The 20,266-nt window shown below is 43.1% G+C and overlaps 1 protein-coding gene across 1 annotated transcript in view; it reads right to left on the minus strand.

The window, feature by feature from the left end:
- Positions 1 to 796: 796 nt before the first annotated feature.
- The window catches only part of AASDHPPT (aminoadipate-semialdehyde dehydrogenase-phosphopantetheinyl transferase), a 195,300-nt gene continuing 175,830 nt past the window's right edge, over positions 797 to 20,266 (minus strand). Inside the window, exon 6 of the mRNA XM_069202342.1 lies at positions 797 to 1,632. Within this exon, the coding sequence (XP_069058443.1) occupies positions 1,465 to 1,632 (168 nt within the window). The 3' untranslated portion in view covers positions 797 to 1,464. The remainder of the gene's footprint in view (positions 1,633 to 20,266) is intronic.

Consider the following 20,266-nt stretch of genomic DNA (forward strand, 5'->3'; position numbering starts at 1 on the left):
GACTTACGCCAACCCTTTTGTCACAAGTGAGACCTTAGCCTTGGACCTCTTGGCAGGAGGAACCTCCAAAAATGTTGTCCTTTTTCCTTTCTAAAACACCTCTTCTCTTTCGTCTTCCATAACATGTTATTGTCCTAGCCTTCCCTCCTTTCAAGGTCTTATGAAATTCTCCCATTGGAAGACACAGTGAATCCTTTCTTCACAGGAGTGATCCCCTACTTGGAGCTCTTGGCCAGAGGAACAGCCAGAAATCCTCTATTTCCGCCTCTTTCCACACCACTGCTTCTCCGTCTCATCCCTTTCCTAGCCACCTTATTCCACTGCTTGTTCAGCTCACCTCTTCTCTGTGCTTTCCAGTCTCTTCCAACCTTTGCCCTGTCATGTTATCATTTGCGATCTTACATCACACAACCCTCCCTCTCATGAACCCTTTCCTGCCCACTCACTGACTACACTCCTTCCCATACCATTGTTAGAATCTGGCTTTCCTGATGCTTTACCTCTGTTTCACACACACACACACACCCATATCCATCACTTTTCCTTCCCCCTACGTCACTTATTACCTCAACCTCTCTCTTCCATCTACCTCACTTACCCCCTTTGGAAATGCCTGCCGTATCCCCTTGCAGTTTATGAAATAGCCTAAAAGATCTGATCATACTGTAAGGTACAGGTTATGTTGTGAATGTCAGTGAGACCCTATTTTTTCCAAATTGGATTAAAGGAGTTTCATTTCTTAGCACCATTTGTCATGAGATCGAATTCACATTAACAAAAACAAACCTGGATTACGTGACAATCGTGGGAGTACCGGTTTAATTGTGTGTGGAAGGAGGCAACTCGACGGTACATTGTATCTGAAACATCACAGTTCGCTGCAAAAAACATCATGAATATCCGCACTGAGTCCAAAGATTTCACAAAATTATAAAGCTATCCTCTCAAGAGACATTGCAGAACCCAAGGTGCTGCTCATATTTTTCATCAAACACATTTACTTTAAAATGCAGTACTTTATTTCAACAGTGCAACATGAATTGCAGTGTCACAAAGCTGCCCACTGGTTAGGAGGCGCTGAAAAAGTCAGCACTGTATTATGAAGTATTCGTAATATTTTGTCATTTGTATTGCGGCGTTTGATCCGTAAATGCCCTCTTTGACCAAGAATGGTTTTGTTGAGTCCTGGCTTCAAAGTCGGTAAAATGGTAATTGCCCGCTGCCATGCATGTGATCCTAGACAAAATAAGTTTGCTGGGCCTCATTCGCTTACCGGTTAACTTCCGAAGCTCAGTGGCATTGGCTTCCAAGTGCATGAAAGGAGTCGCTCACTGTCCTGCCAAAACCCTTTACCGAAAATGAGAAACGCATCCATAATAATTTTTCACTTTGTGTGGCTAACATTCCACAGGTGAGTAAAATCTTCCACAGTGCATTCTTTATTATAGGTAAAAAATCCAGTATTCAAGTTGAATGTGCTCCTTGACGAGACGGAGTCTCCTGTTTGGAAATGAAGCTGTCCCAGTAAGCTGGATCTTCAGGGAGCAGGGGGACAGCAGAGGCCACCAACTCCTCGAAGGTAAGAAAAGTAAACTGGGTTGGCATTTGGTCGGCAGCGCCTCCAGATATATACTAAAAAACACAAATGTTATAATGATGTACTGTAGTTTTGGACAATAATCTGTAAAATGTTATGATTTAGCATTAGAACATATAAGTGGAAATCTCTGAGCAGTATATAGCATCCGTTTTCTTTTAGAAGACTGTACGCTTTATCATTTAGAGAAAACCACACGCATAACAGATTTGCACAAATACTACTTATAAAGAGTACAAAATTACTGCAGCAATTGCCATGTTGCCCAAACGTTTCGGTAAAAAAAAAGTTGCAGGTCAGAGGGTAATTTATCAGCGGCACCTCACAAACTCTGCTTTCAAGGTCGTTTATAGGTCAACACGAAGTATGACAATGACAAAAGAATCACCTGTAGTAACTTACAAAGTTCACTGGAGTCAGCAGGGGTGACAGAACGCGGTCCAATGTTCTGTTCATCCCTCTCAGAAAGACTATCTCGGCATAAGCCACGTTGGGCATGCAGTATTTCATGGTCTCCTAGGCACTGAGTGGCTTCCACCTGCACCACCGCAGAAGGCTACAGGAACTGTTGCCGCCCCCTCAGGAACATTGAAATATACACAGTGGCCCACTTCTCTCCTTTACAAACAACTAACTCGCCAATGATGCTAAACAACACCTACATGATTTTCTAAATCCGGGTGCCATTTGTTTCTTTTCATTATTTATTGTTGTCCTAATTTAGCACACCCCTACTACCGCCTTGACTTTCTCTTTCAGGGGTCTGCAGCGTCTTCAGCCAGTCACACCCTCTTTCTTCCACCTCAAAATCCTCATATTCCCTTATCACTCTTTATACTTGATTACCGTCCCACACCCTTTCCAAGGATCCATCTGCTTCTTCAGCCAACCTCTGCACTGCACTGTTGCGCAACAAAATGCGAACTCCAAATCAAAGCTATCCCCAAATCACCAATGTCTTCCAAGTAGAATGTCAGATCTTCCGCACTGCACTGCATATCACCAGAGACACACTCAAACATGCACGCTCTTCAACGCCCTCACCCAACACAGAACCAAATGGACAACATTTGCCAATGCAATAGCCATTTGCACCAGGCAAACAGCTTTCACAAAACAGCCTCTTCAATCTGTCCTTCGAACCACCTCGCATACCCCCTCCCCCGAATGGAGAAACTTCTATTTCTCCACCAACTTTTACCATATCAATACGCTCTCGCCGTCTCCCCATGGGTCTTCACTCCTTGCCCCATGTAAGGCTGTCAACCCACTCCATGTTCTCTGCTAAGACCTCGGCCCTCATTCTGATCTTATCAGGAATACATTGCAATACCTGGTGTAAATCTGTTTCCGTAACTTGTGATTTGACCCTGAGGCATTTTTACCAGCCCGTTCTCAGTTTTTGAAGTCAGAATGAGGAATATCGTGCAGCTGTGGATTTACCTCAACAAATTTCCACACATTTTCAGCATGACAAAAATCGTTTTCTGTGTACATTTTTCCAGGATATGCCTAGAGGAATTTGTGCAGAGAAAAAATGGAGGCGAAATTACTTAGCATTTTGTAACCTGTATTTTAGAGCTAACACCTGTATGCGCTCAGATCTAGATTTAACGCTGACCTGATATGAGGAGTATTTTACCAATCACCTCAAAAACTGCAAACTGAATATGTACATGCGCCCATCTCCCGTAGCTACCATAGCCCCTCTTTCCAACACAGCCAACTTCCTCCGACCATCGACCCCACTTCTCTGCCGGATTCACTGCCATACTCTACACTGTAAAATCGCCACCTGAGATACAACGCACTGTCCCATCCACAATAAATCTCTCTCTCTCTTTGCCTGAACTTATCACGTTTGAAAGATTTTTCAACCAGTTACTATGCTAGGACTTCTACCCACCTGGCTTCAAAATATGTGTTATTCTACGAATAAAAAAAAGAATCAGCTGAAACCGATATATTCTCACTGAAAACAGTCTTCCCTTGCTTCTTCATTATAGTGAAATCGCAAGCATGTTATCAAAGCAACAAGATGTCTTAGAATCTTTAGCTAAAGATAGAGGGCACCTTAACTTAACATTTAAGTAACCTCCAAAGATAATGTAAGTACAATTGTAAATTGAATATAACCGCGAACAGCTGCGTCAACAGATTTTGTCAAGAAAAGAGGATCATATTATTCTTCACCTTAAAACTCATCAGGGAACAGTAAACAAAATAACCAAAATTCAGGGAAGTAAATGTAAATATCAATGACGAGTACATGTAAACATAGTCCATCCTCTTCTTCCTATAACAGTTCATAGCTAAGCTCCTCCTTTTCATCGTTCATAAAAAAAAAAATCAAATCAAGCCGTCCCATTTCTCTTTGCTGTTTTGCATACTGTAGCTTTTAACATGTCACCTCCCACCCAGATACAAAAGATTAAGCCTTTTTCATCCTCTCTGTTAAGAATGGTAATTCCAACTGCCTGATGCTGAAATCAACAGCTGTAGGAAGCTGGCCTGGTGTATGGTGGGTACCTAAGGTACTTACACCTTATAACACATCCAGGTATCCCCTATTAGTGTAGTGTAGGTAGTATCTAGAAGCCAGGCTCTCTAGAGGTAGCCGTGGATGAGCAGCCAAGGCTTATCTAGGAGACATGCAAAGCTCATGCATATACCACTGTGGTCACACAGCACTTACATACATGAAAGAATACACTCAGTGTTACAAAAATAAAGGTACCTTATTATGGCAACACAAAACCAAAATACTATAGAGGCAATACTCCCTTAGGAGATAAGTAATACACAAGATATATACACTAGTTGTCAGACATAGGCATAAGAATAATTAGAAAACAGTGCAAATAGTGTAAAACATAATAGAAAACAGTGGACCTAGGGGGAGCACAAACCGTATAGTAAAAATATGAAATGCGAGAGTGTCACCCCCAACCAGGTAAGTGGAGTGTGTAGAGGGTCGCTGGGGGTACCAGGAAGGCACAAAGGTATGTACCACAACACCCCCCCGCAACCAGGAAAGCCAGAGTAAATTACTAGAATTTTCCCAGAACACCCACTTTGAAGAAAAGAATTGCAAAACCCAGAGATGACGGCAAGAAACCAATGGTGGATTCCTGAAGATACCTGTGGAGAGAGGGGACCAAGTCCAGAAGACACAGCAAAATCCAGTGGGGGCAGGCGCCCCTACCCACCAAGCTGAGGATTGCAGGAGTTGGTCGACGGTGAGGAAGAAGAGTCAGCACTGCAGCCCTGGAGTCGAGTTCCTGGAGGATGCAGGTGATGTCCCACGCCGGAAGGAAGATTGCAGTTGGGTTTGCGTGTCCGGATTCCACCAACAACCCTTGGCACAGGCAAAAGTCGTGGTTGACGGAAAGTGGTGCTGCCGCGGACCAGCAAGGCCCAGGAGGACTCAACCCAGGAGGGGTAGTCAGAGGGGGCCCTCAGCATCGCAGAAAGCCCACAGAAAGCAGACACAGGAGTCCAACAGGACAGCGACACAGAAGTTGCAAAAGAAGTCCACGCAGCACTGAGAAAGGAGTCCCTCAGGAGACTCACTCAGGGAGCTGTGTGTCACAGGAAGGAGTGCTGGTGGCTGGAGGTACACTAAGACTGAAGACCCCATGGAAGAAGTGCCAACAAGCCTTGGCAGCTGCAAAGAACACAGTGCACGGGGGTACTGTCCTGCGTGGACAGGCAAGGGCTTACCTCCACCCAATTTGGACAGCTGGTAGAGAAGACTGCCTGGACCGCTTCCGACCACCACCCGTGGTGCAGGATTCACGCAGCTCAGCAGGAGAGGGGACCAATGGAGCCGGTCGTCATTGCTGTTGGTGCCTGCAGATGCAGGAGAGTGACTCCTTCACTCCAAGTGAGATTTTTGTTCTTTTCTGTGCAGACTGAAGACATGCTGACCTCAGAGGATGCACGACCGGGGAAACATTGCAGAAGTTGGAAGAAGCCTGAAAGACAATGTTGCAGGTGTAGTTTTCATCTTTGTTGCAGATTGTCGGGTCCTGGAGAGTCCAGATGCAGTTTCTTTGGTCAGAAGTCAAAGTAATGGGATGCAGAGGAATCCTGCTGGAATCTTGCAAACCAAAATCTGAGGAACCACCCAAAGGAGGGACAAAAAAAATCCCTGAAAGGGGGATTGGTCACCTAGCTGGGTGACCACCTATCAGGATGGGGCTCTGACATCACTTGCCTTGCCTGGCCATTCAGATGCTCCCAGAGCTGTCTGCCAAGATGGCAGAACCCAGGGACCCTCTGGAGGAGCTATGGCCACCACCCCTGGGGTGGTGATGGACAGGGGAGTGGTCACTCCCCTTTCTATTGTCCATTTTCGTGCAAGAGCAGGGACTGGAGGTCCCTGAACCGGTGTAGACTGGTTTATGCACAGAGGACACCAAGTGTCCCCTTCAAAGCTTACCAGTGGCTTGGGGAGGCTACCCCTCCCAAGCCATGTAACACCTATTTCCAAAGGGAGAGGGTGTAGCACCCCTCTCCCAAAACAATTCTTTTTTTCTGCCTTCCTGGGCTTGAGCTGCTCAAGCAACAGGAGGGCAGAAACCTATCGGTGAGGTGGCAGCAGCTGGGGCTGCCTGGAACGCCTCAGAAGGCTGTAGGAGCAATGCTGGGTGTTCTCTAAGGAGCCCCCAGACAGCATGGAATCATACAACCAATACTTGAAAAAGTATTGGGTATGATTCCAACATGTTTGAAAACAAACATGCCTAGGTTGGGAGTTACCATTATGTAGTTGGACATAGGTAGTGACCTATGTCCAGCACACACGTAAAAAGGAGTGCCCACACTCAGAAAGTTCAGGAAAAGTGGGTCTAGAATTTGCGGGGGTACCTCTACTAGTGTAGGGGTGCCCTCACACACAGGTACCTGCACCCTGCGCTCTGGGCTGAGAGGGCCTACCATAGGGTTGACTTATAGTGCCCTGGGGTAGAGACCTATAGTGAAATGCAGGCACCTGGTTCACGCAGTCTGCAATGGCAGTCCTGCAGAACCCTTTGCATGGGCTCCTTATGGGTGGCAGAATAACTGCTGCAGCCCATAGGGATCCCTTGGAACAACAATGCCCTGGGTACCATATAATAGGGGATTACATGTGGGCACCAGTATGCCAATTGTGGGATGAAATAGGTTCCAGCAACCAAGTTTTAAGGCAGAGATCATAATCACTGGGGTCCTGGTTAGCAGGATCCCAGTGAACACAGTGAAACACACTGACAAACAGGCCAAATGTGGGGGTTAGCAAGCTAGAAAGAGGCTACTTTCCTACAAAAGCCAATTTCACAATGAGCTTGTGGTGGTTGTAAAGTAACTGCTATTTTTTATTTTATTTTACCTGATCTCTTTTCAGGTACACCTGCCACTTCAGTGGCAAATGGCATCTGCAGTTAAGAAACACATATATGGATCCTGTTAAGAAAAACATTTATTTTTCTTTTTTTCAAAAGAAATGCGTTACTTACCTCTAACTGCAGTTATCCAGTATTGGTATCTTTCATAGATTCACATGCTTGAATCTTCCCTATCGTCGAAGTGAGAGTTCCGCGGTATCCTATAAAGCAGTATATAATAATAACCATAGAGTCTACAATGCAAATAGGCTTGAAATCTGTTAGCCTATCCATGTCATTTTAAAAAAATGGACCAAACTTGAACTATAACCAATGAGGCGACAGCACCGTCTAGAACACTCCCAAGAGAAGCTCCCTTCCTCAGATTTTCAGCATTAAAAGGAATTAGGTTCCCTGAGTCAGTAAAAGGGAGCCTCTAAGGGGAGGAGAGGGGGTCACATGTGAATCTATGAAAGATACCAATACTGGATAACTGCAGTTACAGGTAAGTAACTAATTTCTTATCCGGGATTGGATATTTCATAGGTTCACATGCTTGAATCAGAATAACAAGCAGTATAATAAAACTGAAGCGGATGGTGGGCATGAAAGAATTTTCTATCACATATATCATCAGTTATATATAGCAGTCATAGTAACACAACACTGTATGCAGAGATGTTTAACTTGTAACAATAATAATAATAAAATTACAAGAACAATAGATATAATTACCAGTAAAAGAAATAAAATTCTTCATTACCATAGAGGCTCACCTTACTGGAACAGGTGTCGTAGAACTGCTTGGCCCACGGCCGCATCCATCCTATGCGTGGACTGAAGACAGTAGTGCTTTGTGAAGGAGTGGGTACTCTTCCGAGTAGCAGTGCAGCATATTTGATCTAACGGAACTCCAGCAAACAGAGCTACGGAGGTAGAAACTGCTGTTGTTGAATGTGCTCTAGGCTGCCTTTCTAGAGGTTTTCCTGCTGCTGAATGGCAGAACTGAATGGTTTCTGATAGCCACCTTGCTATCGTTCTCTTTGTTACTGCAGAACCCAGTCGCCCAGGTCCTTAGGAGAGTAACAATTGATCTGACGTGGAAAAAGTTTCAGTTTGTTGAAGATAGAACTTAAGACGCCTGTTCACATCCAATGTGTGGAGTGATTTTTCTGATGGCGATGCAGGCTTGGGAAAGTATGTTTGGAGAATAACTGGTTGATTGAGATGAATTTGAGAAGGCACCTTAGGGATGAATTTTGGGTCTGGTTTGAGAATGACGAAATCCTCATTAAAACACAGAAAGGATTTTTGTGTAGTGAAAGCTTGGCTTTCTTAGACCCTTCTAGTGGAAGTGATTGCTAGGAGGAAAGCTATCTTCCACGTACAGAACTTGAGGTCTGCCTTATGTATAGGTTCAAACGAGGATTTCATTAATTGTGAGAGTACAACGTTAAGGTGCCACTCAGGAGGAGGCACTATTACTGGAGGAAAGACCCTGAATAAACCTCTCATGAATTGCTTAATTAATCGTGTTGAACAAAGGGAGGCCGTGTCTGAAGATCTTCTGTATGTGGAGATTGCAGCCAAATGCACTTTCACTGAGGAATGTGCGAGCCCGGATTTCGCTAGCATTAACAGGTAAGTTAATATTTGTTCCGGAGAGGCCTCATACGGGTGTAAATTATGTTTCTGACACCAACAAAAGAACAGTTTCCATTTAAGTCATTACGTTTTGTTTGTGCTGTCTGCTCTCACTTTAGAAAGCATGCTTCTACATTCTAGGGTGAACTTGAGAGGCTGGAACTCATGGAATTCAGGAGCCATGCATGCAAGTGCAGTGACGTTGGGTCTGGATGTAAGACCTCCCCTTGATGCACTGATGATAGCGCTGGAGTTGGGAGAAGACGTATCGGCATGGTTTCCGACATCAAAAGAAGCTTCGTGTGCATAAATCCCGGACCATCACATCGATAGGGCATTCCCCCAAAACCCTGGGAGGGGATACCGACTTGCGTAAAATTGGTATTTGGTATTGCAGTTCATTGCAAAAAGATCTAGAGTTGGCCTTCCCCATGTCGCAAATATTTTGTCTAGTTGGGCTTAATCCAGCTCCCATTCGTGACAATTGCTGTTGGTCCTGCTGAGTGCATCTGCTAACGTGTTGCGCACTCCTGGAACATGTTCGACTTTCAGGGAGATGGTGTGTTTTGTTAGCCAGTCTCATAGGACCCAAGCTTCTTTTGAGAGCGTTAAAGATCTCGTGCCTCCCTGCTTGTTTATATACTACATGCTGGTTGTGTTGTCTGTCCGCACCAGCACTCGAGGCCCTTGTATCCTCGGGAGGAATGCCTGTAACATGATGAAAATGGCTTTGAGTTCTAAGCTGTTGATATGCATTAGCTTTTGATGGCTTTACCATTTCCCCTGGATCTCTAGATCTTGGAGAAGACCTCCCCGTCCTTCCATTGAAGCATCCATCGTAATTCTAAACTGAGAGACTAACGGAATGTACGTGAGGCCTTGAGAAAGATGAGACTGGTGACCCCACCATTCCAAAGCCCATATCATCTTCTCATAACATGAATGTGATCCTCAAATGATCTTTGCGATTGGTTCCACTGCACTTGTAACTCTTCCTGCAACGGTCTCATTTTGAGATGTGCACTTAGTACCAGGTTGACTGTGGAAGATATCATATCTAGGAGCGATTTGTACAACCTTACTGAAATGAACTTTTTAAAATATTTTTTTGGCTAAGGATGCTAGTCGATTTTGTCTTTCCTTTGTAAGGAAAGCCTTGTTCTGCTGCGTGTCCAGGATAGCTCAGAGAAAGGTCATTCTCTGAGTGGGTACTGTGAGGGATTTTCTCTCCTTGACTGGGAGACCTAGTTTTCGAAAAAGTGCAATGCAGTCTTTTGTCACTGCTAGTGTTCTTTGTTTAGTTGACGCTTTTAGTAGCCAGTCGTCTAGGTATGGAAAGACCTGGTGACCTTGCTTCCTGAGAGCGGCTGCTACTGGGACTAGGCACTTGGTGAATATGGGTGGAATGGATCTGAGTCCGAGGGGAAGGACTCGAAACTGATAGTGAGTACCAGCTACTGTGAATTGAAGATATTTGCGATGCTTGGGATGAATGGCGATATGGAAATAAGCATCCTCCAAGTCTAGAGACTTCAGATAGTCTCCGTTGTTTAGGAGATTTTATATTTCTGAAATAGTGATCATTCTGAAAGTTTGTTAGCGGAGGAACTTGTTGAGATGCCAGAGATCTAGAATAGGTCTCCATTCCCCTGTTTTCTTTCACACAAGGAAAAAACGGGAATAGAACACTTTCCCTCTTTGAGCCATTGGAACTTTTCTATTGCTCCATTGAGAAGCATCACTTTGCGGGGAATGCGTCCCTTTTGGGGGAGTAGTTGGTGGTTTCAAATCTAAGGTGTGACCATAAGCCACTATGTACAATGTCCATTGATCTGAGGTGATATTTGTCTAGTTGTTAGAGACACTTGTATACATTTGCCCCTACTTGATGCAGAGAAGGTTGGGCAGCTGGTACTTCAACTAGGTCATTGCTTACCTCCTGTGTCTCTGAGTTGATGTGTAGTTCTGCAACAGGCTCCCTGTTTAGAGAAACCAGCTGTAGTTGGTTGGCGATAAGAATGTGATGCTCTGAATTGTTGGTAAGGTTGAAACTGCTACGAGCGATAATATGAATCTCTCTAAAAAGAAGAAACACGTCCTCTTGCCCCCCTGAAAGGCAGTCATCTATACTGCTAAGTGCCTAAAGATTTAGCTGTGTCAGTGTCTGTCTTTATAGCAAGAAGGGCTTCATCTATGTGCTTGCCAAAGAGCATATCCCCGTCGTATGCCATATCTAATATCTTTGTTTGCAGAACAGCGGCGCCTGCCAACTGTTTAAACCCTGTCAAGGCTATGTCCATGGCAGTGTCAATGATCTCAGAAGAGGCTCGTTCTCCTTCTTGCAAGATCTTTTTTGCATCTTGCCTTTACTCCTCAGGAATGAGATCGATCATAGGTTTGATGTCAGACCACATCTGCCTATTATAATGTGCCAGGATGGCTAAAGCATTAGCAGCTCTCACTGTAACGACCGACATGACGGAAAATCCTTTTGCCTATGGGCATCAACCGTCTCTATCTGGTGGTTCTGAAATGGGAGCTGCCGGATTCTTAGATTGTCTCTGCGCAGCTTGTGAGATCACAGAATCCGGCCTAGGATCCCCCCGTGAGGCATGAAGGAGAATCATCAGGTGCCCTGTATTTCTTGTCAATATACGTGGCAGGACTGCCTGCACTGTAGCAGGGTTCTTCATAATCCTAACACCTTCCTGCCATAAGTGGTCAATGATGAGAATGAACCTTATTGATTTCCGAGCCTGATCTTTGAAATCCTATAAGAAGCAATCCGAATGCTTAACTGCGATGGGCAGGTGAAACCTTTCCGCCACCCTCTCCATAATAGAATTAAATACCCCAATGTCTTCCGGAGGGGAATTGGCCGGAGGGTGTTGAGGTGGGGATGGAGTAGGAATGATTTAATCCTCCCAGTCATCTGGCTGAGACGGTAATTCGCCTTCTTCTCTGGTGTCATCCCCTGGGGTGGAAGGATCATCTCTCGGAGGGGAGACAGTGTGTGATGGTAGTGTCATCCTGGGCGTAATTGAAGGCGGAATACTTGATGCCGGAACAGAAACTGTACGTGGCGGGGTGGATGGTGGTACCCCTTTTTGTGGAGGAAAGCACAGTCTATAATTTGATAGCATGTCTTGGAGATCCTCTATTAATATACAAGGCATAAATGCATGTTCCTGTGGACGATGCAACTCCAGGTAGTACTGCTTCTCAGTGTACGTCTGAGTAGAAGGTGTATGATAGTATCCCTCAAAGTCTTGACCTTGGTCACCCTCATAATATTCTTCCTCCTCTTCCTGATATTTTACATGGAGTTCCGAAGGACTTCAGCCTCTGACTCTCTCATGACTAGAAGGTGGCTTGGAAGAAGGGGTGAGATGTTTGTCGTCTTGCAGGGGCGAAAGAGGCCTTTATAATCAGACATAATTGGATTGAAATGAAAGTCCAAACTGTATCTGAAGTTATCTGTGGAAAAGAACTGAGCAGAGCTCAGGGAGACTCCCTTCACACTCGACGTGTGGTGAAAATCTGAGGAAGGGAGCTTCTCTTGGGAGTGTTATGGAGGGTGCTGTTGCCTGACTGGTTATAGTTCAAATTTGGTCCGTTTAAAAAAAATGACATGGATAGGCTAGCAAATTACAGGCCTATTTGCATTTTAGACTCTATGGTTATTATTATATACTGCTTTATAGGATACAGTGGGACTCCCACTTCGATGATGGGGAAGATTCAAGCATGTGAATTTATGAAAGATCCAATACTGGATAAACATATTTATTAATTTATACAAATAAAATTGTCTTTTTCATTGTACTCTAATTGGCTACAACAAGCATATGTATGATAGTCATCTGTTCTCATAAGCAAAACCTCTGGGCTTGATCAATGGACACGGGTGAGGCATACTAAACAGTAATAATTCACTGTAAACATGAATAACTGTTGAATTTTCAGTTGTAGTTAGGAGGGAACAGACCTAGGATACGGTTGACTTGCATGAGTGTTCTACTTGTTTCACTCACAAAACCTACGGATGAACCTATACACAGAGTTTGTGTTTTATAGGTTTTACAGAGGTACAATTGCCTTAGAAGCTTCTAGGCAATAGCGCAAACAAAAGGTGAGATGATTTTGGAAGTTGGAGAAGTCAAATAGATGGTACAACAGCGCAATGAGGTAATCCCTCATTCTAAGATCTGTATGCAACCTGTAGGTCAAAGAAAGGAAGAGCCAATGAAAGCTTCATGTGGTTCATACATTGATCATCATCGAATTGAGTAATAGTATAACCTGTTTTTACAACACTAATCTTTTTTATTGGATTATGGCACCACTGAGAGGAGGGAAAACTGCGGCATTGACAGCCATGATATAAAGCTGGAAGGGCGTTAATTTCTAATAATTTTATAAAGTTTTGAGCTTAACGAAGCAGGACATAATCAATGTATCAAACTCAAGTCTAAATGAGTAGACTGTCAGGAAGATGAGAACACTGCACGCTATTTTTGGTTTGATGAAAAATGTAATTAAGGCCAAACATCATGTCAGCGGTCCGATTTCTCCTTAAAGGAAACATGATGGCTCCTGAAATCTCACCACTGGAGGATTGTTATATTCAAGCTCAGTACCCACAATCTACCTCTAACATACATTAAAATATGAGTTGCCTACACTTGTAAGACCATTTAAAGGGCACAGGTTGATGCAAGACAATACTGCAGATATTAAAGACATCCAGAGAGAAGCAGAAAGCAATGAGGTTCTTCTGGGGTGACAAATGGGTATTTTTGGGCATGGTTATGTAAACAGAGTTAAAGGCACTTGTTGAAGGTAAAGGGCAGGGTCTTCATGCAGGAGTCTGGAGTCACTCAGATAGGATGTACGTGTTTATATTTCATGCTAGGGCTTTAGGTTACAGTGATAGAAAATAAGTCCTTTCAGGGCTCCATCCACCCTCCAAACCCATATTTCCTAGCTTCCTCTCCAGGCTGCACACCAACATTCTATGACTTTATTTACTCTCAGCATTGCAGGCACCAGCTCAGACATTTTTGATACAAGGAATTGACAACAGAAACCCAAAGTTAGCCGCACATTCCTATAATGCCGAGTATTGTATAGGTGCTCATACATTCAAAACATACCTGTTGTCAAGCATGTGTGTCGGCACAAGCAAGCTTGTGCCAGCAAATTAAATTTATGAGAAGATGAGAATGGAGCACACATAAAAAGTAATGACACTCTGTTAACAATTATAGAATGGTCATAAGTCAATAAGTTGTGTAAGAGAACTGTGATATAAATTCCTACAAAAAGTGGTATCAGTACAGAAATTGATAGTTAAAAAGTTAAAGAAGAAATTTTAATTAACAAATCAAAGTCATTTCATTTGGTATGTACTAAGAAAAATAGTTGTTTACAAAATTTGACAATACAGATGTAATTCAATACCAAATACCCTGTCCATACATGAAAAACAATTATTTATACCAGAATAGGACAAAAATATATTCAAATCAACAGAAGAGTAATTAGTCCCTTAGCAAGTTCATACAAAGTCCAGCAAATTGATCATAGGGACAGAAAATATCCACTCTGGTGATATGGAAGCAGAAAGAATTGTCTTCATCCAATAGAGAAAAGAGTTATCCAGTTCATCCAGATTCAGCCGACACGTGTTTCGTCCCAAACGGGACTTTATCAAGGCTTTGAAAATTTCTTTTTTACTAATCTTTATTTGAAGTTGATAATGTAAGTCCCAAGCTCATCGCAACATCATGAAAAATCTGTAATTAAATATCCCCATTTATGAGACATATCAGTGGAAGTCCAATGTCAATCTAATACCTCAATATAAGGTGCCTTTAACTTGGAATGTCGATAATTGTATTCATTGAAGTTAAAAAACGACTAAAAAAAGTGATGCTAATCCATGTATGTAGTAGCATCTAATTTGAGATTGCCATTTTAGAATATTGTCAGCTGTGTTATATCATAATAACACAGCGAACAAAGTCAGATCAAAACAGAAATGGATCCAATATTTTCAATACAAAGAGACAGGAGGATTGCCAAATAGCCTCCTATAGTCATAATGGAATATCTCCCCATGTAATAAAGGGATATCCAAATGAGAAATTTGGTAAATATTCATGATCAGACAGTTGGTGAATATAGCTGTCTGTATATCTGATATCAAACAAAGTAAAGTCGTAGAAAGATATAATGAGAATTATTCAAAGGTGCAAGTAACCTATCCAATATATCCATTCATACTTGTCAATGAAATAGTTTACTGTAGTATGACTACGAGGGAGTCAGAGATTCAACAGAATACCTTGGTGTCCATTAGTAAGTGGTGTCATACCCACTATGTTACAAGAAGGTATCATATACATAGGAACGAAATGGTTCAGAGAGCAATATAACAGACAGGTCATATGATATGAATTCAAAAATACAACAGTCTACTCCATTGAATGTCGCCACATATGTTGGTCATTCATAAAACATGACACAGACAAATATAATAAATTTTTGAAACCGTATGGAATCATAGAAAATAATGCAATTCGTGATCAATGTTCATTCCCATTCGTATGCTTTTTAATCTAAGTATCCATTTAGCCTCATTTCTTCTGAGTTGTAACTCACGGTTACCTCCTCTAGAATGTGCCTGTGTCTGACTAATACCCATATATTTAAATCTAGGGACCTCTATTCCAGAATGTTCGCTACTAACATGGTGTACTATAGGTGATAATGGATCATTATTTCTAAGCGCACGTACATGTTCTTGAATCCTGTCCTTAAGGGGTCTAATTGTACTCCCCACATATATCTTCCCACAATCACATATTAGTATATAGACTACATATTTGGTATTACAATTAATGAAGTCTTGGATTTTATATGTTTTACTGCCATTGAACTCGAAACTGAAAGTATTGTGCAGCGCAAGATAGCATACATTACATCTGCTACAATTAAAAAAAAACACTAGGTTTAGTGGATAACCAAGTAATTGGTTTATCCTTCGATGGCGGTAAATAACTTTTGCACACAAGATCTCGAATAGTAGTCCCTCTCTTGTGGATCATTATGGGTTTAGTCCGCAAAAGATGTTTCAGAGTATTGTCGGTATGTAATATACCCCAATTTTTACACAGTATTTTATAGATGTCCTGACTATTCTGACTGAATGGGGTACAGAAAGGTACCAACCCTTTTGATGTCCGACTCTTTGATACATTATTTTTTAGGAGGGATGTTCTTTGAATTTTGTTGATTTTCTTTCTGGCTTTATTTATAGTTTGTACAGAGTATCCTCTCTGAATGAATCTATTTTCTAGTTTATTCAATTCCAAATCACAAAGTTTGCTATTGCTACAGTTTCTTTTTACCCGAATCATTTCCCCAAACGGGATAGCATTTTTTTGTGTAATGGGGTGAGAGCTAATGATGAAGATGAGCCAATTACATCATATTATCAATAATGACAAAGGCTGCAAAAGACTTACAAAATCGGACCATCAACACCACCATCATCATCTGTCACAACCAAAGGCTACACACTAAGGCAAACAGGTGTGACCTCCCTATGGAATGCTAGTAATCAACCAATCCAACCCAGTTCAGTACCAGTTCTAAAGTACCACATCACCTAAAAGGGCATCTGCATGCTGTAGCAAATACATCTTCTTTATTTGGCCTATTTCAGATTAAATTGAAGACATGGTGGAAATTCCATGGGTCTAAAAGTGACTAGGAAGTTTCTTAAGGATTGTGTCAACAATGCACATTTTACCGGACAAGTCATAATACACAGAGGGGGGACTTAGGAAAAACCTAGTGGAAATACCTGAATACTCGCTAAAACTCCAAAGGGGGCTTCATGCTGCAAAAAGAGACTGTTATACTATTTAGGGGTCATTCACTTGGGATAACTGTCCCTGACATCACTTGCTCGCAACTCCCATCACTGGCACACCGCACCAGAATCACAGGGCTCACTACAGCATTTAGAGTGCACTACGGCAGGGAAGACACCGGTGGCGCACACCGCCAGTGGCTGATACAAAAGGGCTGCTAATCCCCCGCAGCATGGGACGCACACAAGGGGCTCACACTGGTACATGCCCGGGTGAAGACCGGGCCCGTCTGTGGCTGACTGAGACCGGGACTGGCCCTGTCTCTTGACCTATTTGCTTGGTTGGTGGTAGCGACCCTCTCGACTAAAGCCCGGTGAGTGGTTTTCTTTACCCAATAAGGTGGGTCTTGCTTTCTATGTTACAACCGTGTAGGATATCTAATGCATGTTACTGATTTCTCTTTCCACTATTAAGGTGAAACTGAGATGGGGAAGAAAGCTTATTTGGGACCTAAAGGGTTGGGGTGGAGAAGGGCCTACTCTCAACCCCCTCCATAACAACCTACCTTACGTCAGCAATAGAGGGAATATCCACTAAACTCAACCTGGTCAAAGACTATATAGAATCTGTATAACAGTTAATCGCTGTCCTCCCAACTGACTGAATCCCAATCGAAGGCCCCTGATGAAGAATCTAATCCAGACTTGATTCCTATCAAGAATGAGGGTACTCTGTGCACTCCCCCCAACTATAAAGTGACAAGGAGAAAGAAGTGCAAGCCAAAAAACTCATGCGTAGCGCGCAATCATATTAGTGAAATTATCCCAGATTCACCAAGCCACTCTTTCCCTTAAAGACTGTTTTCCAGCCAAATTTTGAGGTTTGCAAAGGATTCTGGGTAACAGAACCTGGTCAGAGCCCCACAAGTCACCCCATCTTGGATTCCCCTAGGTGTCTAGTTTTCAGAAGTGTGCAGGTTTGCTAGTTTTCCATAAATGCCGGCTGAGCTAGAGGCTAAAATCCACAGCTAGGCACTTTGCAAAAAACAGCTCTGTTTTCTTTGGGAAAATGTGATGTGTCCACGTTATATTTTTCTGTCGCGGGCGCTAGGCCTACCCACACAAGTGAGGTACCATTTTTATTGGGAGACTTGGGGGAATGCTGGGTGTAAGGAAATTTGTGGCTCCTCTCAGATTCCAGAACTTTCTGTCACCGAAATGAGAGGAAAAAGCGTTTTTTGGCCAAATTTTGAGGTTTGCAAAGGATTCTGGGTAACAGAACCTGGTCAGAGCCCCACAAGTCACCCCATCTTGGATTCCCCTAGGTGTCTTGTTTTCAAAAATGTGCAGGTTTGGCAAGTTTCCTTAGGTGCCGGCTGAGGTAGAGGCCAAAATCTACAGCTAGGCACTTTGCAAAAAACGTGTCAGATTTCAATGTAAAAATGTGGTTTGTCCATGTTGTGTTTCCTGTCGCGAGCATTAGGCCTAACCACACAAGTGAGGTAGCATTTTTATTGGGACACTTAGGGGAACACAGAATAGCAAAACAAGTGTTATTGCCCCTTGTCTTTCTCTACATTTTTTGCTTCCAAATGTAAGACAGTGTGTAAAAAAAGACGTCTATTTGAGAAATGCCCTGTAATTCACATGCTAATATGGGCCCCCGGAATTCAGAGATGTGCAAATAACCACTGCTTCTCAATACCTTATCTTGTGCCCATTTTGGAAATACAAAGGTTTTCTTGATACCTATTTCTCACTTTTTATATTTCACCAAATTAATTGCTGTATGCCCAGTATACAATGAAACCCGTTGCAAGGTGCATTTCCTTTATCGGCTCTGGGTACCTAGAGTTCTTGATGAACCTACAAGCCCTATATATCCCCGCAAACAAGAAGGGTCTAGCAGACGTAACAATATATTTCTTTTGAAAATATGACATCGCAGGAAAAAGTTACAGAGTAAAACGTGAAGAAAAATTGATGTTTTTTTACACCTCAATTTCAATATTGTTTTAATTCAGCTCTTATTTTCTGTAGGTAACACTTGTAGGATCTACACAAATCACCCCTTGCTGAATTCAAGATTCTGTCTACTTTTCAGAAATGTTTAGCAGTCTGGGATCCAGCATTGGTTGCACACCAATTTCTGTCACTAACTGGAAGGAGGCTAAAAGCACAAAAAATAGTAAGAATGTGGTATGTCCCAGTAAACTGCCAAAATTGTATTGAAAAATTTGGGTTTCTGATTCAAGTCTGCCTGTTCCTGAAGGCTGGAAAGATGGTGATTTTAACACCGCAAACCCTTAGTTAATGCAATGTTCAGGGAAAAAACCACAAGCCCTCTTCTGCAGCCCTTTTTTCCCATTTTTTCTTTTAAAAAGATGAAATTGTCGCTGTATTTTGGCTAATTTCTTGGTCTCCTCCAGGGGAATCCACAAACTCTGGGTACCTCTAGAATCACTAGGATGTTGGGGAAAAAGGACACAAATTTGGAGTGGATAGCTTATGTGGACAAAAAGTTATGAGGGCCTAAGCGTGAACTGCCCCAAATAGCCAAAAAAGATTCAGCACAGGAGGGGAAAAGGCCTGCTAGCGAAGGGGTTAATATTGTGAAATGCATTTACAGTAGTGATCAGATATGTGGGGTCAAAGATGGGCAAGGGGAAGATGTTAGCCATTTTACACATTCAGCATGTGGGGAAGCCCTAAACCAGATAGTTCTCACCAACAATTTGCCTTTTTCATCCGATATACACAGTCAAAGTGCTGTCAACCCTCCCACATTTGTGGGAAGAGGACAAGGAAGCACAATAGATTCTGTGTTATTGTCAGCAGATTTGGCACAGAAAGTAGCAAGTTAGGAGGTGTCACTTCCTCACAGAAACCATAAGCCAATTATAATAAGCGCTTTTATTGCTTTGCATCCCAGTTCACTAGGTACGGCTAAGCTCCCCTTTGTTATTCCGTGAATAAAGGGATTTGTATAAAATGGGTTCATGTTGACCTACATACGCTAAGGACTTGATTATTGAGGCTGATAATGAAGTCTGTTTGTCTTTCTGTTAATGCTGAGCCAAGTAAAATTTGTGAAAGTTTTATAGTAATTTATGGAATTGTTGCTCGTAAGACAACTAAAAATGAGCCAGCCAAAAACCTCTCATTCCAGTCATGGTTTAATTTTGAGTGCATGTTAGTGCTCTAGGCACTCAAAAAGGACACTAACATGACTCCACGTGATAGTGAGGCTGTTCAGACAGGAAAAGCTGCAAAAAGGCTATAGAAATAAGAAAAAAAGGAAACTAGAGGTAAAGCCTGGGAAGACCTCAAGAAAGCAGCCCATTGGAAAGATAATAGGGTTTTCTGGGAAGTTATAAACCGTTCTTTTTTTCTGGAAGGAGTAGCAAATGGCATAGGGGGTCATTCTGACCCTGGCGGTCGGTGACCGCCAGGGTCACCGACCACGGGAGCACCGCCAACAGGCTGGCGGTGCTCCGTCGAGCATTCTGACCGCGGCGGTTCAGCCGTGGTCAGAAACGGAAAGTCGGCGGTCTCCCGCCGACTTTCCGCTGCTCGGGAGAATCCTCCATGGCGGCGGAGCGCGCTCCGACGCCATGGGGATTCTGACACCCCCTACCGCCATCCTGTTCCTGGCGGGTCTCCCGCCAGGAACAGGATGGCGGTAGGGGGTGCCGCGGGGCCCCTGGGGGCCCCTGCAGTGCCCATGCCCATGGCATGGGCACTGCAGGGGCCCCCGTAAGAGGGCCCCACTGT

The sequence above is a fragment of the Pleurodeles waltl genome, chromosome 8 (genome assembly GCF_031143425.1).
Source record: "Pleurodeles waltl isolate 20211129_DDA chromosome 8, aPleWal1.hap1.20221129, whole genome shotgun sequence".
Classification (NCBI taxonomy): Eukaryota; Metazoa; Chordata; class Amphibia; order Caudata; family Salamandridae; genus Pleurodeles; species Pleurodeles waltl.